Source organism: Ranitomeya variabilis, chromosome 1 (assembly GCF_051348905.1).
Source record: "Ranitomeya variabilis isolate aRanVar5 chromosome 1, aRanVar5.hap1, whole genome shotgun sequence".
In the NCBI taxonomy this organism is placed as follows: domain Eukaryota; kingdom Metazoa; phylum Chordata; class Amphibia; order Anura; family Dendrobatidae; genus Ranitomeya; species Ranitomeya variabilis.
The window spans coordinates 124667189-124692766 of NC_135232.1; the positions used below are offsets into that span (position 1 = coordinate 124667189).

The window sequence follows — 25578 nt, forward strand, 5'->3', positions numbered from 1 at the left end:
TGCAATATTTGTGGTATGTCCTGATGAAGGTGTCACCTAAACCCTGAAACACGTAGAATAAACCACGTTGAAACCTCTACAATTTTTGGAATTCTTCTTGCGGCAGCGCGGGGATGATCCTTTTTTCTGAAACCAAGAAAAAATGCGGCAGCACTCACCAGGAAGTGTGATCCAATCTTTTATTGAAGCATGTTCATAGCCGCGTCTTCACGGCTCGGGGGAGTGCAGGAGAAAGGTTAGTACTTAGAGGTTAGTACTCATTTGCATATTTACACATATATTCATAATATTGATATTTTTCTGTTGGCTTTAGGTCCGCGGTCTGCTGCTTTCATAGGTATGCTCCACCAGCTTTTGTTTTTAATTGATTTCATTCATGTTATGTACGTGTTTTGTATCATTATTTGTTGTATTAAGGCACCTGTATTGTGGGCGTGTGACGGCAGTGGGTGGGTTCGCTCACCTATTTCCATCAGCATCACTTTAGTGCTTCAGACCTGTTGAAGCGCTGCTCCAGCGCGAAACGATCGTCGTCACTCCTGCTCACCTCCTTTCTCCTGCACTCCCCCGAGCCGTGAAGACGCGGCTATGAACATGCTTCAATAAAAGATTGGATCACACTTCCTGGTGAGTGCTGCCGCATTTTTTCTTGGTTTCATTCATTGTTCCACTGTTTCCATGTGAGCACCTCCAGTTTTGACGTCGGACTCTCCATTCACACCACATGTGAACCACGGCTCACTCCAGGTTAGCTAGGCTGTGCAGCGCCATTTTTTTCTTTTTTCTTGACATGATCCTTTTTTCTCCTACCTAAGTGCATGTTTCAATCAGGTCCTGCACTGACCTGTGGATCTGCAGCAGCCACCATTAATATATGGCCTTCCTTCAATCTCACCAAGTGAGTAGTTCTCTTGGTGGGCAACTCTGTGTAACGTTTGATAAGACCCTATTTGCGCTTTTGTGTCTCCCTCTTTTCTCATACAAGGAAGAAACATACAATTTGAGCCATAGAGACATCCAATACTCTTAAGTGGAATCTGTCAGCAGGTTTTGGCTATGCAATCTGAGGATAGCATGGTATATGGGTTAAGCCAGTGAATTTATGGATATGCCACTCATTAAACTGTGTGCCGTTATTTCCATACAATGAATGTTTTGTCACCGGGAGTCACTGCTTAGGCTACACTGGCCAGACCATGCTCCCTCTCTGATAAGCAGCTCACTATCGTTATGTAATGTACACAGAAAGCTGTGGTGTGGGGCGGAGTTAGCTTTCTGAGCTCTGCTTCATGCTACAGCTAAGAACCCTGATTGTATCACATCTGCTGCACCCAATAAAATAAGAGATACATCTATGAACTCAGGATCTCTGGCTCTACATTATGCTGCTCTCAGAGAAGGTAGAAAAAACATAGCGACAGGATCCATTTAAGATTTGTGTTTAAAAGATTACTTCAATTTTCATTTCATAATACCATCAAGAAAGTTAAAAAAAATGCATTGTGATTGCAAACTTGCACTTACCAACCTCCACAACACTAGAACAGTTGGGATCGTTGAAGCCAGTTGTGCATTCACATGTATAGGTTTCCTCAGATAAGCCCGACAAACAGATTCCTCCATTTTTACATGGGTTGGGTTCACACACGTCCCCTATAAAAAAAATAGAATGTTTATTTTAGTCACCACAAGGGAAAGAAAAATCTAAAATGTTAATTAAAATTTTTCTACGTTAGTCATATACCACTAGTAAGAGAATTAAAATGGACACAATATCTAACTACTTCCCTTTTGTCTCAAACTTAGAAACTAGAACTTTTTAACACAACTAAAGCTTATTAACCCCTTTCTGACCTCGGACGGGATAGTATGTCCGAGGTCAGAAGCCCCGCTTTGATGCGGGCTCCGGCGGTGAGCCCGCATCAAAGCCGGACATGTCAGCTGTTTTGAACAGCTGACATGTGCCCGTAATAGGCGCGGGCAGAATTGCGATCTGTCCGTGCCTATTAACTAGTTAAATGCTGCTGTCAAACACAGACAGCGGCATTTAACTACCGCATCCGGCCGGGTGGCCGGAAATGATCGTCAAATGATCGGAGGTAGGCAATGCTGCAGAATAGTAACCATAGAGGTCCTTGAGACCTCTATGGTTACTGATCACCGGCAGCTGTGAGCGCCACCCTGTGGTCGGCGCTCACAGCACACCTGATTTTCTGCTACATAGCAGCGAACAGCAAATCGCTGCTATGTAGCAGAGGCAATCGTGTTGTGCCAGCTTCTAGCCTCCCATCGAGGCTATTGAAGCATGGCAAAAGTTTAAAAAAAGTTAAAAAAATGTGAAAAAAATAAAAAAATATATAAAAGTTTAAATCACCCCCCTTTCGCCTCAATCAAAATAAATCAATAAAAAAAATCAAACCTACACATATTTGGTATCACCGCGTTCAGAATCGCCCAATCTATCAATAAAAAAAGCATTAACCTGATCGCTAAACGGCGTAGCGAGAAAAAAATTTGAAACGCCAGAATTACGTTTTCTTGGTCGCCGTGACATTGGATTAAAATGCAATAATGGCCGATCAAAAGAATGTATCTGCACCAAAATGCGATCATTAAAAACGTCAGCTCGGCACTCAAAAAATAAGCCCTCACCCAACCCCAGATCATGAAAAATGGAGATGCTACGAGTATCGGAAAATAGTGCGATTTTTTTTTTTTTTAGCAAACTTTGGATTTTTTTTCACCACTTAGGTAAAAAATAACCTGGTCATGTTAGGTGTCTATGAACTCATACTAACCTGGAGAATCAAAATGGCAGGTCAGTTTTAGCATTTAGTGAACCTAGCAAAAAAGCCAACCAAAAAACAAGTGTGGGACTGCACTTTTTTTGCAATTTCACTGCACTTGGAATTTTTTTCCCGTTTTCTAGTACACGACATGCTAAAACCAGTGATGATGTTCAAAAGTACAACTCGTCCCGCAAAAAATAAGCCCTCACATAGCCATATTGACGGAAAAATAAAAAAGTTATGGCTCTGGGAAGGAGGGTAGTGAAAAACAAACACGGAAAAACGGAAAATCCCAAAGTCATGAAGGGGTTAAAGAGATTTATGCTAGGTTTAATTGCATGGACAATGGCAGTTAAACAATCCTTGATTTGCTATACATACCGGCGGACCACAACCCTATACTGACAGAATTATCGTTAATAAGATTGTTTTGTGTGTATTGAATACCAAGTTAATCATGATTTTAAGCCAGGTTAAAAGTTTTTGTACCCAATGAACCAGAGTTTTGCTTGTCTGTCAGATGATTGCCAGCCTGTTTAGATGGCCTGACAGTTGTCATTAGCAATCGTTTTTAAGAACACTCATTTCTTAATTATCGGACTATCTAAAAGCAGCATTATTCCTCTAGAGTTGAGTATAGCTCTGATATTGATCTAGGTTTACTCTTCTACTAGGAGGCCTCCAAGTATATGAATGGTACCATGTGGCTGTCTGGAAAGAATTATGTGACATTGCCCTAATATTTTAAGCCTTTGACTTTGACATTCCTCTCTGCATTGTGGACATATCATTGCTACAATAAAATAAAATGTATATATATATTTTACGTAATGCTTTTAATAATGACAACCGCTACTCCAGAATAGTCACCCAACGTAATATTCCACTAAACACCAAAACATATAAAAATAAAATGTAAACAGCATAAAAAATATATAAAACACATCTAATTCCACAATCAAATTATAAAAAAAGCTACAGGAAAAATATGTATTTGCAGTGTTAGCCATTAAATAGAAAAATATTAAAATTTGAGTCTCCTCTGTGGCTGATACCTTTTAAAATGTATCAACCACTGAGGACTCTCAAATGTATTTACTTTTAAAAAAAAAAAAAAAAAGCTATAAATTATTGTGTCAGGAAAATAACTTTGTGTCATATCTCATTTCAATTTGCATACGTTGCTGACGTGTTCAGCAGTTGACAATGCGAAAATGAGTGTAGAGGCATCTGGTGCGTCTTGTAGTGCAGACAGCACATATGTACTGGGTACATCATTTACAATACCTGACAGTAAAAGACAACTTGATAAAGAAAACTGTATATTTTGAGTCTCATAATTAGTGATAGAATAATATAAAACCCCTCGGCATTTGCACATAGAGTTGGTCTATTGGGTATTTTGTATACCTACAAATATATATATATATATATATATATATATATATATATATATAAAATCTGTTTATCTCCATGCTATTTACGTTATGGCGGTTGGGCTGGATACAGTGGGGGAAATAAGTATTTGATCCCTCCCTGATTTTGTAAGTTTGCCCACTGAAAAAGACATGTACAGTCTATAATTTTAAGGGTAGGTTAATTTTAACACTGCGATATAGAATATAAAAAATAAAATCCAGAAAATCACATTGTATAAATTTTGCAGTGAGGAATAAATATTTGATCCTCTACCAACCATTAAGAGTTCCAGCTCCTACAGACCAGTTAGACGCTCCTAATCAACTCGTTAAATGCATTAAAGACAGCAACGTTACATAGTCACCTTTATAAAAGACTCCTGTCCATGGATTCAATTAATCAGTCAACCTCTACAACATGGGCAAGACCAAAGAGCTTTATGAGGATGTCAGGGACAAGATCATAGACCTGCACTAAGCTGGAATGGGCTACAAAATCATAAGTAAGACGCTGGGTGAGAAGGAGACAACTGTTGGTGCAATAGTAAGAAAATGGAAGAAATACAAAATGACTGTTAATTAACATAGATCTGGGGCACCATGCAAAATCTCACCTCGTGGGGTATTCCTAATCTTGAGGAAGGTGAGAGATCAGCCTAAAACTACATGGGGGAACTTGGTAATGATCTCAAGGCAGCTGGGAGCACAGTCACCATGAAAACCATTGATAACACATTACGCCTTAAAGGTTTAAAATCCTACAAAGCCCGCAAGGTCCCCCTGCTCATGACGGCACATAGGCAGGCCCATCTGAAGATTGCCAATAAACACCTGGATGATTCTGTGAGTGATTGGGAGAAGGTGTTGTCGTCAGATGAGAGAAAAATTGAGGTCTTTGGCATTAACTCAACTCGCCGTGTTTGGAGGAAGAGAAATGCTGCCTATGACCCAAAGAACACCATCCCCACTGTCAAGCATTGAGGTGGAAACATTATGTTTTGGGGGTGTTACACTGCTAAGGGCACAGGAATATTCACCACATCAATGGGAGAATGGATGGAGCCATGTACCGTAAAATCCTGAATGACAACCTCCTTCCCTCCACCAAGACATTCAAAATGGGTCATGGCTGGGTCTTTCAGCAATACAATGGCAAAAAACATACAGCCAAAGCAACAAAAGAGTGGCTCAAAAAGAAGCACATTAAGGTCATGAAGTGGCCTAGCCAGTCTCCAGACCTTAATCCCATAGAAAACTTATGGAGGGAGTTGAAGCTCCAAGTTGCCAAGCGACAGCCTCAAAATCTTAATGATTAAGAGATGATCTGCAAAGAGGAGTGGACCAAAATTCCTCCTGACGTGCACAAACCTCATCATCAACTACAAAAGTCTGACTGCTGTGCTTGCCAACAAGGGTTTTGCCTCCAAATTTTAAGTCTTGTTTGCCCAATGGATCAAATACTTATTTCTCAATGCAAAATGCAAATAAATTTATATAATTTATACAATGTGATTTTTTTAATTTTATTTTTGATATTCTATCTCTCAATGTTAAAATTAACCTACCCTTAAAATTATAGACTGTTCATGAATTTGTCAGTGGGCAAACTTACAAAATCAGCAAGGGATCAAATACTTTCTACCCCTACTGTATATAGATGCAAGCTTTATTATTTATGCTTTCTTGTTTTTTTATGTTTCTCCAGCATTACAAGTATCTCTAGGATATACCATCAATTTCTGATTGGTGGGTCAGACCACTTAGATTCACATCTAACCTAAAAATGAGGATAAACAATGTAACTCTTTCACAGATTTTCCCTGCAAGGCTTTGGAATGGTCGGGGGGAGGTTGTGTTGCAGTTGTAATGTCGGAAATTGGATTTCAGACCCTTTGTTCTCAGGATCAGCAGGGTTACAAGTATTTAATCTTTTACTAATCATAATGCCGTGACGTTTTCAATAATAAGATGGAAAACAGAAATACACCTTTATTAACAAATATAAAAAGTGCTTCCTCTAACATTGTGCATATACAATAGAACCACAACATATGAATTTCTATGCCGGCATGATATATCATACCTGCCTAGGGTCTCCTGTCATTGTAAGGACATTGTTTACCTCTTTTCTCCCCCCCATCTTTGCAGTTTACCTACTCCCCTTAAGAATCCTCAACACTGAAGAGAAAACGCATAAGGAGGGTGACAAGTTTTGGGGTACTTTTCAGACAGTGCCTCACTTGGGTACTGCCCTTGTCAGGGCAGGAGCTACGCACCAGGCTCGACAAGGTTAATTTAGAACCTACCCCTTATATGTCTGCTTCTGCCATCTAGTTAGCATTGGGGAATATATCACACCAGGATACATAGCTGAGAATGATTTTTTTTAATATGAGCACTGTCACTCAGCCAAACCAGATCTCCACTTTGCAATGACGAGGGGCAGTACCCCAAAACACAGTGTCTGCAAATTGAGATTCTGGTTTGGCTATTATCCTAAGTCATGTGTGACAAGGCTCGTTAAAGGGTCGACATTGACTGTTAGGATTACTACTTTTAATAGGTGGCTCTAGAGTTCCAGTCCTCTTCCTCTCTGAAGAGACAATTTGCTGTTTTTTTTGAGCACTTGTACTTTATATATGTACAGTAGGGTGGTCTCTCTATTTTCCTTATTCTAGGTTGTTCTTTTTATGGTAACATTAAAAGTTATATTTTATTGTATCTACATTATCTACCTCTCCTCGCTGATAATTGACAAATGCTTCATTACCTCTTACTAGAAAGCAAGGATCTGTCCAAATATTGTTTCCTAAATTTCAATGACCATGATCAACTATATACTAGAGATGAGTGACTCATAATTCGGTAGTTTGCTTGAATTTAGTAATTTTTTTTTTCAATTTCATTGGATATTGAATTTGGCTTCATTTGCTGAGTTTTTCTCTGACATCAGATGCCTACTTGTGACATCAGATGCCTACTTGTGGGCTGAAGTCCCCTAAAGTAAAATTAGCAAAAGTGGACATTAAACATCGACAGATCAAGAGGCTGTAGCGCCATGGAAGACAGGACAGAGTGAGAAGTTACGGGATAGTTGAGAAACAAAGTATTTTTTTTCAGACATTTTTTGTCCCCTACATATCAGCAAAATGATGACTGGCCACCATTTTCCTGAATTATCATGAAGTGAATCTAAAAAAAAAAAAATTAACTTGGGAGAAATCTTAATTATTTGTAAAATTTTAGGCAAATTTAGTTTGACTCAACTGATTCACTCATCTTTATTGTACAGTAAAGCTAGCTAAAAACATTTCTTCATTTCTTTCCACTGCAGTTTATATATAAAGTTTTCATTCTCCGGGGCCAAAACTATTCAAGTTAGCATTCTACAATAAAATAGCTAAAACTGCCAAAGTACAACATACATTACTGAGCTGCCTATAAAAGTATGTGGACTGCAGCCTTTCCATCTACTATATTCCTTTTTGCTACTATTTCTCCATGTATATCATCAGATGCATTCATACATTCAGCCTGCAGCTGAGTTTTCCCAGTCTGGTGGTGGGCTGCGAACAGAGGCGAGGATAGAATGTAAAGGTACAATGAGTGCAGTGCAAAAAACCTACAGAAAAAATAGGAAATATACTGCAGGTCATGTAAATCACACAAAAAGCATGATGTTGATAGATAAAACAAATCTACTTATATTTTACTGGCGAGGAACCACATGCGTACAATTGCCAAGGAAAATGTCATGCTTGCTTCTGCATTGGACAGTATATGAGCAGTTTTTCTTACACGTATCCATAATTTGGTTGCTCTTTTACCATGAAATTTCTCTGCTATTTTTATTCCCACCTCTTGGAACGAGACAATACAACACATATGTCAAGTAAACCAGAATCCAGAAGGAAGACTTGGCAACACTTCAACCAAGATGTCAACACATCCTTAATCATTTGCATATGAGAAAAACATATGTACCATATTGAAAGGAAACTAGGGTCCAATAAGAAACCAAAGTTACGGTTAGCTACCAGTTTGTCAAAAAAAGCTAAAAATATAAAACTAATATAAGAATTTGAATCTTAAATGCAGAGGTATATGTTGTGAATTTGGATTCTGGGCTCCCCCGGTGGCTACTGGTGGAATTGAACTGGTGTCTTCATCTTCTCTGTTCACCTGTTCCCATCAAGATGTGGGAGTCGCTATATAACCTTGCTGCTTTGTTAGTTGCTTGCCGGTCAACAATGTTATCAGAAGCCTCTCTGTGCTTGTTCCTGCTCCTAGACAACTACTAGATAAGTTGGACTCTTGTCCATGTTTGTTTTTGCATTTTTGTTCCAGTTCACAGCTGTAGTTTCGTTACTGTGTCTGGAAAGCTCTTGTGAACAGGAATTGCCACTCTGGTGTTATGAGTTAATGCCAGAGTTTTAAAGTAATTTCTGGATGGTGTTTTGATAGGGTTTTTAGCTGACCATGAAAGTGTTCTTTCTGTCTTCTGCTATGTAGTAAGTGGACCTCAAATTTGCTAAACCTATTTTCATACTACGTTTTGTTATTTCATCTTAATTCACCGCCAATACATGTGGGGGGCCTCTGTCTCCTTTCGGGGTATTTCTCTAGAGGTGAGCTAGGACTTATTTTCCTCTGCTAGCATTATTTAGTCCTCCGGCTGGTGCTGGGCATCTAGAATCAACGTAGGCATGCTACCCGGCCACTGCTAGTTGTGTGTTAGGTTTAGTTCATGGTCAGCTCAGTTCCCATCTTCCAAGAGCTAGTTCCTATATATGCTGATGCTATGTTCTCTTGCCATTGAGATCATGACAGTTTGACCGGCCAACAAAGTGTTAATTGTTTGGGCTGAAGCAGGAGATAGAGAAGTGTTTAAGGGAAATTTTTTTTTTTTTTTTCCTTCAGAGTTTTGCTGTCTAGCCCTTAATTGCTGTCTAGCTGCTTCTTACCTCCTCTTAACCCTTGAATGGCTCTGTGTCCACCTGTTTGTAATGGATCTTCAGAGTGTAACTGCAGGTTTGAATAATCTCGCCACGAAGGTACAAAATTTGCAAGATTTTGTTTGTCATGCACCTGTATCTGAGCCGAGAATTCCTTTGCCGGAATTTTTCTCGGGGAATAGATCTGGGTTTCAGAATTTTCGAAATAATTGCAAATTATTTTTGTCCCTGAAATCTCGCTCTGCCGGAGACCCTGCACAGCAGGTCAGGATTGTGATTTCCTTGCTTCGGGGCGACCCTCAAGACTGGGCTTTTTCATTGACACCAGGGAATCCTGCGTTGCTCAATGTGGATGTGTTTTTTCTGGCCTTGGGGTTGCTTTATGACGAACCTCATTTGGAGCTTCAGGCAGAAAAAACTTTGATGTCCCTATCTCAGGGGCAAGATGAAGCGGAAATTTACTGCCAAAGATTCCGTAAATGGTCTGTGCTTACTCAGTGGAATGAGTGCGCCCTGGCGGCGACTTTCAGAGAGGGTCTCTCTGATGCCATTAAGGATGTTATGGTGGGGTTCCCTGTGCCTGCGGGTCTGAATGAGTCCATGACAATGGCTATTCAGATCGATAGGCGTTTGCGGGAGCGCAAACTGTTGTGAATTTACTTTTTGCTCCCTCTAGTGGTTACTAGTTTTTTGACTCTGGTTTTTCTGTCATTCCTTTTATCCGCACCTGGGTCGTTAGTTAAGGGTGTTGCTATTTAAGCTCCCTGGACCTTCAGTTCAATGCCTGGCAACGTAGTTATCAGAGCTAGTCTGCTGTGCTCTTGTCTACTGATCCTGGTTCCAGTTATATCAGCTAAGTCCGCTTTTTGCTTTTTGCTATTTTGTTTTGGTTTTGTATTTTTGTCCAGCTTGTTCCAAATATATATCCTGACCTTTGCTGGAAGCTCTAGGGGGCTGGTGTTCTCCCCCCGGACCGTTAGACGGTTCGGGGGTTCTTGAATTTCCAGTGTGGATTTTGATAGGGTTTTTGTTGACCATATAAGTTACCTTTCTTTATTCTGCTATCAGTTAGCGGGCCTCTCTGTGCTAAACCTGGTTCATTTCTGTGTTTGTCATTTCCTCTTACCTCACCGTTATTATTTGTGGGGGGCTTCTATCCAGCTTTGGGGTCCCCTTCTCTGGAGGCAAGAAAGGTCTTTTGTTTTCCTCTACTAGGGGTAGCTAGATTCTCCGGCTGGAGCGTGTCATCTAGAATCAACATAGGAATGATCCCCGGCTACTTCTAGTGTTGGCGTTAGGAGTAGATATATGGTCAACCCAGCTACCACTGCCCTGTGAGCTGGATTTTTGTATTCTGCAGACTTCCACGTTCCTCTGAGACCCTCGCCATTGGGGTCATAACAGTTTGCCAGGCCAGTATTAAATGTTTAATGCATTGCAGAAGAGGGATTATAAGAAAGAAGATTCTGAGTTTTTTTTTTTTTCTTCTTCCCCTTTACCTCAGAGTGGCTATGCTTGCTGCAGACATGAATGTCCAGACCTTGATTACAAGTGTGGACCAGCTGGCTACTCGTGTGCAGGGCATACAAGACTATGTTATCAGTAATCCTAGGTCAGAACCTAAAATACCGATTCCTGAACTGTTTTCCGGAGACAGGTTTAAGTTTAGGAATTTTGTGAATAATTGTAAATTGTTTTTGTCCCTGAGACCCTGTTCATCTGGAGACTCTGCTCAGCAAGTAAAAATTGTTATTTCGTTCTTACGGGGCGACCCTCAGGATTGGGCTTTTTCGCTGGCGCCAGGAGATCCGGCATTGGCTGATATTAATGCGTTTTTTCTGGCGCTCGGTTTACTTTATGAGGAACCCAATCTTGAGATTCAGGCAGAAAAGGCCTTGCTGGCTATGTCTCAGGGGCAGGACGAGGCTGAAGTGTACTGCCAAAAATTTCGGAAATGGTCCGTGCTGACACATTGGAACGAGTGTGCACTGGCCGCTAATTTTAGAAATGGCCTTTCTGAAGCCATTAAGAATGTTATGGTGGGTTTTCCCATTCCCACAGGTCTGAATGATACTATGGCACTGGCTATTCAAATTGACCGGCGGTTGCGGGAGCGCAAAACCGCAAATTCCCTCATGGTGTTGTCTGAACAGACACCTAATTCGGTGCAATGTGATAGAAAAATCGCAAATTCCCTCATGGTGTTGTCTGAACAGACACCTGATTTAATGCAATGTGATAGAATCCTGACTAGAAATGAGCGGAAAATTCATAGACGCCGGAATGGCTTGTGCTACTACTGTGGTGATTCTACACATATTATCTCAGCATGCTCTAAACGTATAGCTAAGGTTGTTAGTCCTGTCACCGTTGGTAATTTGCAACCTAAATTTATTCTGTCTGTAACTTTGATTTGCTCACTGTCGTCTTTTCCTGTCATGGCGTTTGTAGATTCAGGTGCTGCCCTGAGTCTTATGGATCTGTCATTTGCTAAGCACTGTGGTTTTACTCTTGAACCATTAGAAAATCCTATTCCTCTTAGGGGTATTGATGCTACGCCATTGGCAGCAAATAAACCGCAGTATTGGACACAGGTTACCATGTGCATGACTCCTGAACACCGCGAGGTGATACGTTTCCTGGTTTTACATAAAATGCATGATTTGGTTGTTTTAGGGCTGCCATGGTTACAGACCCATAATCCAGTCCTGGACTGGAAGGCTATGTCAGTCTCAAGTTGGGGCTGTCGTGGTATTCATGGGGATTCCCTGCCTGTGTCTATTGCTTCTTCTACGCCTTCGGAAGTTCCGGAGTATTTGTCTGATTATCAGGATGTCTTCAGTGAGTCTGAGTCCAGTGCACTGCCTCCTCATAGGGACTGTGACTGTGCTATAGATTTGATCCCAGGCAGTAAATTTCCTAAGGGAAGACTGTTTAATCTGTCGGTACCTGAACATACCGCTATGCGTTCATATATCAAGGAGTCTCTAGAGAAAGGACATATTCGTGCGTCTTCTTCCCCTCTTGGTGCGGGATTCTTTTTTGTGGCAAAAAAGGACGGATCTTTGAGACCTTGTATTGATTATCGGCTTTTAAATAAGATCACTGTCAAATTTCAGTATCCTTTACCGCTGTTGTCTGACTTGTTTGCCCGGATTAAAGGTGCCAAGTGGTTCACCAAGATAGATCTTCGTGGTGCGTACAACCTTGTGCGCATTAAGCAAGGTGATGAATGGAAAACCGCATTCAATACGCCCGAAGGTCATTTTGAGTACTTGGTGATGCCTTTTGGGCTCTCCAATGCGCCTTCAGTTTTTCAGTCCTTTATGCATGACATTTTCCGGAAGTATCTGGATAAATTTTTGATTGTTTATCTGGATGATATTTTGGTTTTTTCTGATAATTGGGATTCGCATGTGGAGCAGGTCAGGTTGGTCTTTAAAATTTTGCGTGAAAATTCTTTGTTTGTCAAGGGCTCAAAGTGTCTCTTTGGTGTACAGAAGGTTCCCTTTTTGGGTTCATTTTTTCCCCTTCTGCTGTGGAGATGGACCCAGTCAAGGTCCGAGCTATTCTTGATTGGACTCAGCCCTCGTCAGTTAAGAGTCTACAGAAGTTCTTGGGTTTCGCTAACTTCTACCGTCGTTTTATCGCTAATTTTTCTAGCATTGTGAAACCTTTGACGGATATGACCAAGAAGGGCTCCGATGTAGCTAACTGGGCTCCTGCTGCCGTGGAGGCTTTCCAGGAGTTGAAACGCCGGTTTACTTCGGCGCCTGTTTTGTGCCAGCCCGATGTCTCACTTCCCTTTCAGGTTGAGGTGGATGCTTCAGAGATTGGAGCAGGGGCCGTTTTGTCGCAGAGAGGCCCTGGTTGCTCTGTTATGAAACCTTGTGCCTTTTTCTCTAGGAAGTTTTCGCCTGCCGAGCGAAATTATGATGTGGGCAATCGGGAGTTGTTGGCCATGAAATGGGCATTTGAGGAGTGGCGTCATTGGCTCGAGGGTGCTAAGCATCGTGTGGTGGTCTTGACTGATCACAAAAATCTGATGTATCTCGAGTCTGCTAAACGCCTTAATCCGAGACAGGCCCGCTGGTCATTGTTTTTCTCCCGCTTTGATTTTGTTGTCTCGTATTTACCAGGTTCAAAGAATGTGAAGGCCGATGCTCTTTCTAGGAGCTTTGTGCCTGATGCTCCTGGAGTCGCTGATCCTGTTGGTATTCTTAAAGATGGAGTTATCTTGTCAGCTATTTCTCCGGATCTGCGACGTGTGTTGCAGAGATTTCAGGCTGATAGGCCTGAGTCTTGTCCACCTGACAGACTGTTTGTCCCGGATAAGTGGACCAGCAGAGTCATTTCCGAGGTTCATTCCTCGGTGTTGGCAGGTCACCCGGGAATTTTTGGCACCAGAGATCTGGTGGCCAGGTCCTTTTGGTGGCCTTCCTTGTCAAGGGATGTGCGGTCATTTGTGCAGTCCTGTGGGACTTGTGCTCGAGCTAAGCCTTGCTGTTCTCGTGCCAGCGGTTTGCTCTTGCCCTTGCCTGTCCCGAAGAGACCTTGGACACATATCTCCATGGATTTCATTTCTGATCTTCCGCTATCCCAGGGCATGTCCGTTATCTGGGTGATATGTGATCGCTTCTCAAAGATGGTCCATTTGGTTCCTTTGCCTAAGCTGCCTTCCTCTTCCGATCTGGTTCCTGTGTTTTTCCAGAACGTGGTTCGTTTGCACGGCATCCCTGAGAATATTGTGTCAGACAGAGGATCCCAGTTCGTTTCCAGATTCTGGCGATCCTTTTGTAGTAGGATGGGCATTGATTTGTCGTTTTCGTCTGCTTTCCATCCTCAGACTAATGGACAGACGGAGCGAACCAATCAGACTTTGGAGGCTTATTTGAGGTGTTTTGTCTCTGCTGATCAGGACGATTGGGTGACATTCTTGCCGTTGGCTGAGTTTGCCCTTAATAATCGGGCTAGTTCCGCCACCTTGGTTTCGCCTTTTTTCTGCAACTCTGGTTTCCATCCTCGCTTTTCTTCGGGTCATGTGGAGCCTTCTGACTGTCCTGGGGTGGATTCTGTGGTGGATAGGTTGCAGCGGATCTGGAATCATGTGGTGGACAACTTGAAGTTGTCACAGGAGAGGGCTCAGCGCTTTGCCAACCGCCGCCGCGGTGTGGGTCCCCGACTACGCGTTGGGGATTTGGTATGGCTTTCTTCCCGCTTTGTTCCTATGAAGGTCTCCTCTCCCAAATTTAAACCTCGTTTTATTGGGCCTTACAAGATATTGGAAATCCTTAATCCTGTATCTTTTCGTCTGGATCTTCCTGTGTCGTTTGCTATTCACAATGTATTTCATAGGTCCTTGTTGCGGCGGTACATTGTGCCTATAGTTCCTTCTGCTGAGCCTCCTGCTCCGGTGTTGGTTGAGGGCGAGTTGGAGTACGTGGTGGAGAAGATCTTGGATTCTCGCCTCTCCAGGCGGAGGCTTCAGTACCTGGTCAAGTGGAAGGGCTATGGTCAGGAGGATAATTCCTGGGTGGTCGCCTCTGATGTTCATGCGGCCGATTTAGTTCGTGCCTTTCATGCCGCTCATCCTGATCGCCCTGGTGGTCGTGGTGAGGGTTCGGTGACCCCTCACTAAGGGGGGGGTACTGTTGTGAATTTACTTTTTGCTCCCTCTAGTGGTTACTAGTTTTTTGACTCTGGTTTTTCTGTCATTCCTTTTATCCGCACCTGGGTCGTTAGTTAAGGGTGTTGCTATTTAAGCTCCCTGGACCTTCAGTTCAATGCCTGGCAACGTAGTTATCAGAGCTAGTCTGCTGTGCTCTTGTCTACTGATCCTGGTTCCAGTTATATCAGCTAAGTCCGCTTTTTGCTTTTTGCTATTTTGTTTTGGTTTTGTATTTTTGTCCAGCTTGTTCCAAATATATATCCTGACCTTTGCTGGAAGCTCTAGGGGGCTGGTGTTCTCCCCCCGGACCGTTAGACGGTTCGGGGGTTCTTGAATTTCCAGTGTGGATTTTGATAGGGTTTTTGTTGACCATATAAGTTACCTTTCTTTATTCTGCTATCAGTTAGCGGGCCTCTCTGTGCTAAACCTGGTTCATTTCTGTGTTTGTCATTTCCTCTTACCTCACCGTTATTATTTGTGGGGGGCTTCTATCCAGCTTTGGGGTCCCCTTCTCTGGAGGCAAGAAAGGTCTTTTGTTTTCCTCTACTAGGGGTAGCTAGATTCTCCGGCTGGAGCGTGTCATCTAGAATCAACATAGGAATGATCCCCGGCTACTTCTAGTGTTGGCGTTAGGAGTAGATATATGGTCAACCCAGCTACCACTGCCCTGTGAGCTGGATTTTTGTATTCTGCAGACTTCCACGTTCCTCTGAGACCCTCGCCATTGGGGTCATAACAGCAAACCAGTGCACCATCTGGCGGTGTCCACTGAGAAGTCGCCAGAGAGTATGCAGTGTGATAGAATTCTGTCCCGAAGTGAGCGGCAGAATTTTAGACGGAAAAATGGGTTGTGTTTCTATTGTGGTGATTCTACTCATGTTATATCAGCATGCTCTAAACGCACTAAAAAGCTTGGTAAATCTGTTTCCATTTGCACCTCACCATCTAAGTTTATTCTATCTGTGACCCTGATTTGCTCTTTGTCATCTATTACCACGGACGCCTATGTCGACTCTGGCGCCGCTTTGAGTCTTATGGATTGGTCCTTTGCCAAACGCTGTGGGTATGATTTAGAGCCTTTGGAGACTCCTATTCCTCTGAAGGGGATTGACTCCACCCCATTGGCTAATAATAAACCACAATACTGGACACAAGTAACTATGCGTATTAATCCGGATCACCAGGAGATTATTCGCTTTCTGGTGCTGTATAATCTACATGATGATTTGGTGCTAGGATTGCCTTGGCTGCAATCTCACAACCCAGTCCTCGACTGGAGAGCTATGTCTGTGTTGAGCTGGGGATGTAAGGGGGCTCATGGGGATGTACCTGTGGTTTCCATTTCATCATCTATTCCCTCTGAAATTCCTGAGTTCCTGTCTGACTATCGTGACGTCTTTGAAGAATCCAAGCTTGGTTCGTTACCTCCGCACCGAGAGTGCGATTGTGCCATAGATTTAATCCCGGGTAGTAAATACCCAAAGGGTCGTTTATTTAATCTGTCTGTGCCTGAACATGCTGCTATGCGAGAATATATAAAGGAGTCCTTGGAAAAGGGACATATTCGTCCATCGTCATCTCCCTTAGGAGCCGGTTTTTTCTTTGTGTCAAAAAAAGACGGCTCTTTGAGACCATGTATTGATTATCGGCTTTTGAATAAAATCACTGTTAAATATCAATACCCATTGCCGTTGCTGACTGATTTGTTTGCTCGCATAAAGGGGGCCAAGTGGTTCTCTAAGATTGACCTTCGTGGGGCGTATAATTTGGTGCGAATCAGGCAGGGGGATGAGTGGAAAACCGCATTTAATACGCCCGAGGGCCACTTTGAGTATTTAGTGATGCCTTTTGGTCTTTCAAATGCTCCGTAAGTTTTCCAGTCCTTTATGCATGATATTTTTCGCGATTATTTGGATAAATTTATGATTGTGTATCTGGATGATATTCTGATTTTTTCGGATGACTGGGACTCTCATGTCCAGCAAGTCAGGAGGGTTTTTCAGGTTTTGCGGTCTAATTCTTTGTGTGTGAAGGGTTCTAAGTGTGTTTTTGGGGTACAGAGGATTTCCTTTTTGGGATATATTTTTTCCCCCTCTTCCATTGAAATGGATCCTGTCAAGGTTCAAGCTATTTGTGATTGGACGCAGCCCTCTTCTCTTAAGAGTCTTCAGAAATTTTTGGGCTTTGCTAACTTTTATCGTCGATTTATTTCTGGTTTTTCGGATATTGCTAAGCCATTGACCGATTTGACTAAGAAGGGTGCTGATGTTGCTGATTGGTCCCCTGATGCTGTGGAGGCCTTTCGGGAGCTTAAGCGCCGTTTTTCCTCTGCCCCTGTGTTGCGTCAGCCTGATGTTGCTCTACCTTTTCAGGTTGAGGTCGACGCTTCTGAGATCGGAGCTGGGGCAGTGTTGTCGCAGAAAAGTTCTGACTGCTCCGTGATGAGGCCTTGTGCCTTCTTTTCCCGTAAATTTTCGCCCGCTGAGCGGAATTATGATGTTGGGAATCGGGAGCTTTTGGCCATGAAGTGGGCTTTTGAGGAGTGGCGCCATTGGCTTGAGGGGGCCAGACATCAGGTGGTGGTATTGACGGACCACAAAAATTTGATTTATCTTGAGACCGCCAGGCGCCTGAATCCTAGACAGGCGCGCTGGTCATTATTTTTCTCTCGGTTTAATTTTGTGGTGTCATACCTACCGGGTTCTAAGAATGTTAAGGCGGATGCCCTTTCTAGGAGTTTTGAGCCTGACTCGCCTGGTAACTCTGAGCCCACAGGTATCCTTAAGGATGGAGTGGTATTGTCAGCCGTTTCTCCAGACCTGCGGCGGGCCTTGCAGGAGTTTCAGGCGGATAGACCTGATCGTTGCCCACCTGATAAACTGTTTGTTCCTGATGATTGGACCAGTAGAGTAATCTCTGAGGTTCATTCTTCTGCGTTGGCAGGTCATCCTGGCATTTTTGGTACCAGGGATTTGGTGGCAAGGTCCTTCTGGTGGCCTTCCCTGTCACGAGATGTGCGAGGCTTTGTGCAGTCTTGTGACGTTTGTGCTCGGGCCAAGCCTTGTTGTTCTCGGGCTAGTGGATTATTGTTGCCCTTGCCTATTCCTAAGAGGCCTTGGACGCACATCTCGATGGATTTTATTTCAGATCTGCCTGTTTCTCAGAAGATGTCTGTCATCTGGGTGGTGTGTGACCGTTTCTCTAAGATGGTCCATTTGGTTCCTCTGCCCAAGTTGCCTTCTTCTTCCGAGTTGGTTCCTCTGTTTTTTCAAAATGTTGTTCGTTTGCATGGTATTCCTGAGAATATCGTTTCTGACAGAGGGACTCAATTCGTGTCTAGATTTTGGCGGGCATTCTGTGCTAGGATGGGCATAGATTTATCTTTTTCGTCCGCTTTCCATCCTCAGACGAATGGCCAGACCGAGCGGATTAATCAGACCCTGGAGACATATCTGAGGTGTTTTGTGTCTGCTGACCAGGATGATTGGGTTGCTTTTTTGCCATTGGCGGAGTTCGCTCTCAATAATCGGGCCAGCTCTGCCACTTTGGTGTCCCCGTTTTTCTGTAATTCGGGGTTTCATCCTCGATTTTCCTCTGGTCAGGTGGAATCTTCGGATTGTCCTGGAGTGGATGCTGTGGTGGAGAGATTGCATCAGATCTGGGGGCAGGTGGTGGACAATTTGAGGTTGTCCCAGGAGAAGACTCAGCTTTTTGCCAACCGCCACCGTCGTGTTGGTCCTCGGCTTTGTGTTGGGGATTTGGTGTGGTTGTCTTCTCGTTTTGTCCCTATGAGGGTCTCTTCTCCTAAGTTTAAGCCTCGGTTCATCGGCCCGTATAAGATATTGGAGATTCTTAACCCTGTTTCCTTCCGTTTGGACCTCCCTGCATCCTTTTCTATTCATAACGTTTTTCATCGGTCATTATTGCGCAGGTATGAGGTACCGGTTGTGCCTTCCGTTGAGCCTCCTGCTCCGGTGTTGGTTGAGGGTGAGTTGGAGTACGTTGTGGAGAAAATCTTAGACTCTCGTGTTTCCAGACGGAGACTCCAGTATCTGGTCAAGTGGAAGGGATACGGCCAGGAGGATAATTCTTGGGTGAATGCATCTGATGTTCATGCCTCTGATCTGGTTCGTGCCTTTCATAGGGCCCATCCTGATCGCCCTGGTGGTTCTGGTGAGGGTTCGGTGCCCCCTCCTTGAGGGGGGGGTACTGTTGTGAATTTGGATTCTGGGCTCCCCCGGTGGCTACTGGTGGAATTGAACTGGTGTCTTCATCTTCTCTGTTCACCTGTTCCCATCAAGATGTGGGAGTCGCTATATAACCTTGCTGCTTTGTTAGTTGCTTGCCGGTCAACAATGTTATCAGAAGCCTCTCTGTGCTTGTTCCTGCTCCTAGACAACTACTAGATAAGTTGGACTCTTGTCCATGTTTGTTTTTGCATTTTTGTTCCAGTTCACAGCTGTAGTTTCGTTACTGTGTCTGGAAAGCTCTTGTGAACAGGAATTGCCACTCTGGTGTTATGAGTTAATGCCAGAGTTTTAAAGTAATTTCTGGATGGTGTTTTGATAGGGTTTTTAGCTGACCATGAAAGTGTTCTTTCTGTTTTCTGCTATGTAGTAAGTGGACCTCAAATTTGCTAAACCTATTTTCATACTACGTTTTGTTATTTCATCTTAATTCACCGCCAATACATGTGGGGGGCCTCTGTCTCCTTTCGGGGTATTTCTCTAGAGGTGAGCTAGGACTTATTTTCCTCTGCTAGCATTATTTAGTCCTCCGGCTGGTGCTGGGCATCTAGAATCAACGTAGGCATGCTACCCGGCCACTGCTAGTTGTGTGTTAGGTTTAGTTCATGGTCAGCTCAGTTCCCATCTTCCAAGAGCTAGTTCCTATATATGCTGATGCTATGTTCTCTTGCCATTGAGATCATGACAGGTATAATTGCAGATATGACCAATAATGAGAGTTATTGGTAAAGGTAGCTTTTGGATCTCTATTAAAAAAAAAATCAAAGATTTAGAACAATTCTGATGGCAATGCACAAAAATTTACATGGTGCTTGAGATTTCGACAACTCATGCAAAAATAGATTGCTAAAATCAAGGATATCTGCATGCAAAATAGCAATGTAAAATCCTTGCTGCATATGATTTTTAAATGGACACCTATCAATCATAAAATGATTTGCAAGGTCATAAACATGGGAGAGGGGTGATATTTGGATAGACTCAATGTTTAATCAGTTGGGGTTACAAGTCCTCCTGGTCCTGCAGCCCATCCAATTCACTTGTATAGGCCTGGATGGTAGTGAGCGGCAGTACCAAGCACAGGTATTGATATAGACTTTACCTATGAAAGTATGACAGTAAACCTCTACTGATTGTAATCATCATGAAAAACCTGTGCAAATGTTTAATTTCAAAAACTCACACTTTGCACTGACGAGGGACAGTACTCCAAAACACAGTGTATTGAGATTCTGGTTTAACGGTCATCCTAAGTCATGTGGCAAGGCTTGTTAAAGGGTCAATATTACCTTTTAGGATTGCTACTTCCAATAGGTGGTGCTAGACTTCAAGTCCTCTTTGTTTCTGGAAAGAAATTTGCATATGTAATTTCTATGAGGAGCATTGCAAAGCTTGAAATTCTCCTCACCTTGGCATGTCAGGCTTGACTTGTCACTCTCTGCAAAGAGAAATAATACCCATTGGATCCCAGTCAGATGCCTCCTACCCATCCAAACCAGAGCTCACACTTTGCAGTGTCGAGGGGCAGTACCCCAAAACCAAGTGTCTGCAAATTGAGATTCTGGTTTGGCTTTTATCCTAAGTCATGTGGCAATTCTCGTTATAGGGTTGAGACTAACTTTTAGGATTGCTACTTCCAATAGGTGGCACTACAGTTCTAGTCCTCTTCCTCTCTGAAGAAACGATATGCTTGTTTAAGAATAAGCATTGAAACACTTGTCACATTGGCAGTAAATCTCAGCATCTTATGTTTATTTGGCCATCCAACTATCATCATTACGTTTTTCTAAATAGATGTGACAAAATGATGTGCATGAATGTAATTTTTATTTTAGGCTTCAACCATTTAGAGCTCAAAAAAATGTAAGAACAAACAAAATCCACAATGCCAATTCTCACAATATATAATGATTTTAGTGATACACATTGTTAGGGCTAGCGGAACGCACCGAGTAAATATAAATGTTTTATTGAAGTAGATGCGTTTGCAGCCCGGAGTCCACCATGCAGGAGAACCTGCTGCTAGTAAACGGCGGCACTATATGGCGGTATGAACTAGCTCTGTTAGTTTCACAGAGTAGCCGAGAAAGCAAAGCTCTGTGTCCTGTTTGACTTCACAGAGGCACAGGCTAACTACCCAAAAGAGAGCAGTCAGTGGTCATGCATGCACACATAACACCTCGCCGGAGGTGCCAGCATTCTAAGGGCTTATTTCGGCCAGGTCCCTGAATACATACACACACAATCTTCTCACCGGAGGTGCCAGCATTCTAGGGGCTTATTTCAGCCGGGTCCCTGAACACACACTCACATGACCACACTGGCACAAAGCACATAACTTTAGAAAGACACTAAAGCATGGCCGTGTGGCCATGCGAGCCTTAAATAGTTGCAGCACGTACAGGACCTTCCTAGGAAGACCAATGAGAGACTGCTACAGAGCCTGCGCACCTACAGGACCTTCCTAGAAGGACCAATAGATTAGACTGCAGTATCTGAACATGTGACCCTCGATCTCCACTGAGAGATCTTACCCTGGGCATGCTAAGAACGGGAAAAGCAGGACTTAGTCCCAGAAGCATCTGCTCGCCGCTGCCCAACACTGGCTTCAATGGCAGAAGTAGGAGAAGCAGCAGTAACTCTTTGTACAGAGTCAGCCTGAGCTAGACGCTGGGACTGACGTCTCTGCTGAGCAGGCTCCATTGCAGCAGGAGAAGAATGGGAGACCGCAGCGGAGATGGCCCGAGATTCCCCCTGTGCAGAGGGTGAAACTCGACCCCTAACACACATAGTATTAAAAACAATTTAAAAATTGGAGATGCAAGCTAACCATACAGGTGATGGAAAAAAGCTAACACTGGATATGAGAAAAATTGAATGTATAACCTAACTAGGACAATACAGAGTATCAGAGTATAATACACCCTGAAGTAATCATACAACCAATCTGAAAAAGGATATACATAAGATCAATGCAAAAATAAAGTGAATAGTGCACAAAGGTTGAATTAAGTAAAAGGATGCAAGGTATATGAAGAAAATCGTCATGCACAATAAAGGATGAATCAATCTATTATCATAATGCTATACTGATTATATCAGTTTTCATCTGAAGGCAAGGAGAAGGTGCACTCCTTCTGAGGAAGATTGAACATCAAAACGCGTGTCAAGGGGTACGCTGGACGTGACCACATACAGGGTATCTATACTGGCTCCTGGTGTTAGGTGTCGAGTTCCCTCCACTGCACAGGGGGAATCTCGAACCATGTCCACTGCAGTCTCCCATTCTCCTCCAGCCGCAGTGGAACCTGCTCAGCAGAGACGTCGATCCCAGCATCTGGCTCAAGCTGATATTGTGTGCTTGGGTACTGCTAGCTTTCCAGGCTCTGCCTTTGCAGCCAGCACTGTTCAGCAGTGAGCAGGCGCTTCAGGGACTAAGTCCTGCTTTTCCCACACTGAGCATGCCCATGGGGCGACCTCCCATTGGAGGTCAGGGGTCACATGCTCAGGTCCTGTTGCGGCTTCAATTGGACCATCAGGAAGGTCCTGGAGTGCTACTGCTATAAAAGGTTTGCATGGCCGAACGGCCATGTGTTGTGAATTCCGCTCTTGGGCTCCCTCCGGTGGTTGTAAGTGGCACTTTTGTGAGTTCTGCTCTTGGGCTCCCTCCGGTGGTTTTAAGTGGAACTGCTGCTCCTTGGATTTAGCAGTCAGCAGCTGCTTCCACTGATCGTCTATTCTGGCTCGGCTATTTATCCTAGCTCTATCCTTCAGTCTGTGCCAGTTGTCAATGGTTCCTGGTTGGATTCACATCTCTCTTGGATTTCCCTGATATTCTGACCAGTTCAGCAAAGATAAGTCCTTGCTTTGTTCTTTTGCAGTCCATTTGTTGTGGACTTAATCGTTCAGCACATTCTATGTTTTTTTTAGTCCAGCTTGTCAGTATGGAATTATTCAGTTAAGCTGGAAGCTCTGGGAAGCAGATTTACCCTCCACACCTTTAGTCAGGTGTGGAGATTTTTGTAAACTCTGTGGTGGATTTTTCTAGTATTTTAATACTGACCGCACAGTATTCTGTCCTGTCCTAATCTATCTAGCTAGATTGGCCTCCTTTGCTATATCCTGGTTTCATTCTGTGTATGTCATTTCCCTCTCCACTCACAGTCAATATTTGTGGGGGGCTGGCTATCCTTTGGGGATTTTCTCTGAGGCAAGATAGCTTTCCTGATTCTATCTTTAGGGGTATTTAGTCCTCCGGCTGTGACGAGGTGTCTAGGGAGTGACAGGAACATCCCACGGCTACTTCTAGTGTTGTGATAAGCTCAGGAACTGTGGTTAGTACAGGTACCACCTCCTCCAGAGCTCGTCCCATGTTGCTCCTAAACCACCATTTCATAACAGCCATGTGCTAGTGTAAACCTTGACAATGTGTGTGTGTAGATGAATGACTGTCGATGGATGAAAGCTCCTTAATAATTCCCATTCCTCATGTTGTTGACTGCTCATGAATGGTGAAAGCTATCTAGTGCCCAACAGTGCTATCTGCACACTAAGCATGCGTTGTAGTGTCCATCTCTACGGCACTGTGCGCCATCAGTGCACTCTCCTGACAACCGTCAGTATAGGGTGGGAATTCCTGCTTGGTCTGTGCATCTGACTTGGGGCGTCCTCAGGCGTGGGCTCAAAAGCCACCGAGGGTCAGAGCCAGTTCAATCACCAGATTAGTAGGGGTGATTCTTAGGGATCCACTAGTGTCTTGCAGCTGCACCCTGTGACTGCTAACAGGGTGCAGCGTACTGTGCGACTCTGAAGCAGCAGAGCTCGCTACCATTTCACACGGGGTGAAGTCTAACCCACGTATGAGCTAAGTGTCCATCCGCCATTACATAGCAGCAGGTACTGTCTCTGCACGGTGGACCCCGGGCTGCGAATGCACCTCGTATCAATCTCTTTATTATTTGGTGCATTGCGCTAGCCCTAACACCTGGTATCTACATGATTTATTGCCATCATTGTATTTAGTTACCTTGAGTTATGGTGGTCACAATACTTATTCTGTTTCCTGTTATTGACTGGTGACCTAGGAGCAGCATGGATGAGCTCTGGAGTAGGTGGCCTCTATACTGACTGCAGACCCTGAACTTAACACATCAACTAGAAGTAGCCGTGGGATGTTCCTGTCACTCCTTAGACACCTCTTCACGGCCGGAGGACTAATTACCCCTAAAGAAAGAAACAGGAATACTATCTTGCCTCAGAGAAAATTCCCATAGGAAAGGCAGCCCCCAACAAATATTGACTGTGAGAGGAGAGGGAAATTACAAACGCAGACTGAAAACAGAATTTAGCAAAGGAGGCCACGCTACCTAGAAAGGAAAAACAGGACAGAGTACTGTGCGGTCAGTATAAAAAATACTACAAAATCCACCACAGAGAATACAAAAATCTCCACACCTAACTAAAGGCATGGAGGGTAACTCTGTGACTCCAGAGCTTCCAACTTGGCTGAATAAATCTTTACACAGACAAAGCTGGACAAGAAAAAACATAGCAATTCACAGAACTATTAAGTCCACCGCATGTGGACTGCAAAAACAGAGCCAGGACTTATCTTTGATGATTTGGACAATCCAGAAGGAGAAACCCAAGCAGAGATGTGGATCCCTAGAAAACAATGGACAACTGGCACTCACTAAAGGAAGGAGCCAGACTAAATAGCCCCGTCCAAAGTGGAAGCAGCTGCTGACTGTTGTGAAGGACAAACAGCAGCACTACCACTTATAACCACCAGAGGGAGCCCAAGAGCAGAACCCACAACAGAATTCACAACAGTACCCCCCCCTTGAGGAGGGGTCACCGAACCCTCACCAGAGCCCCCAGGCCAATCCGGACAAGGCAAATGGAAGGCACGAACCAAATCGTCAGCATGAACATCGGAGGCAACAACCCAAGAATTATCCTCCTGGCCATAACCCTTCCACTTGACAAGATACTGAAGCCTCCGTCTAGAAAAACAAGAATCCGAGATCTTCTCCACAACATACTCCAACTCCCCATCAATCAACACCGGGGCAGGAGGATCAACAGAGGGAACCACGGGCACCACATATTTCCACAACAAAGATCTATGAAAAACATTATGGATGGAAAAAGAGGCTGGAAGGGCCAAACGAAAAGACACTGGATTGATAATCTCAGAAATCCTATAAGGACCAATGAACCGAGGCTTGAACTTCGGGGAAGAAACCTTAATAGGAACATAACGAGAAGACAACCAGACTAAATCCCCAACCCGAAGCCGGGAACCCACACGCCGACGACGGTTGGCAAAACGCTGAGCCTCCTCCTGAGACAACACCAAATTGTCCACAACATGAGCCCAAATCTGCTGCAACCTGTCAACCACAGAGTCCACCCCAGGACAATCAGAAGACTCAACCTGCCCTGAAGAAAAACGAGGATGAAACCCAGAATTACAAAAGAATGGTGACACCAAGGTAG

The 25578-nt window shown here is 43.7% G+C and overlaps 1 protein-coding gene across 1 annotated transcript in view; it reads right to left on the bottom strand.

Annotated features, from left to right (window-relative positions):
- The window catches only part of EDIL3 (EGF like and discoidin domains 3), a 956986-nt gene that overhangs the window by 684392 nt on the left and 247016 nt on the right, over window positions 1–25578 (bottom strand). Inside the window, exon 2 of the mRNA XM_077288684.1 lies at window positions 1525–1653. Within this exon, the coding sequence (XP_077144799.1) occupies window positions 1525–1653 (129 nt within the window). The remainder of the gene's footprint in view (window positions 1–1524; window positions 1654–25578) is intronic.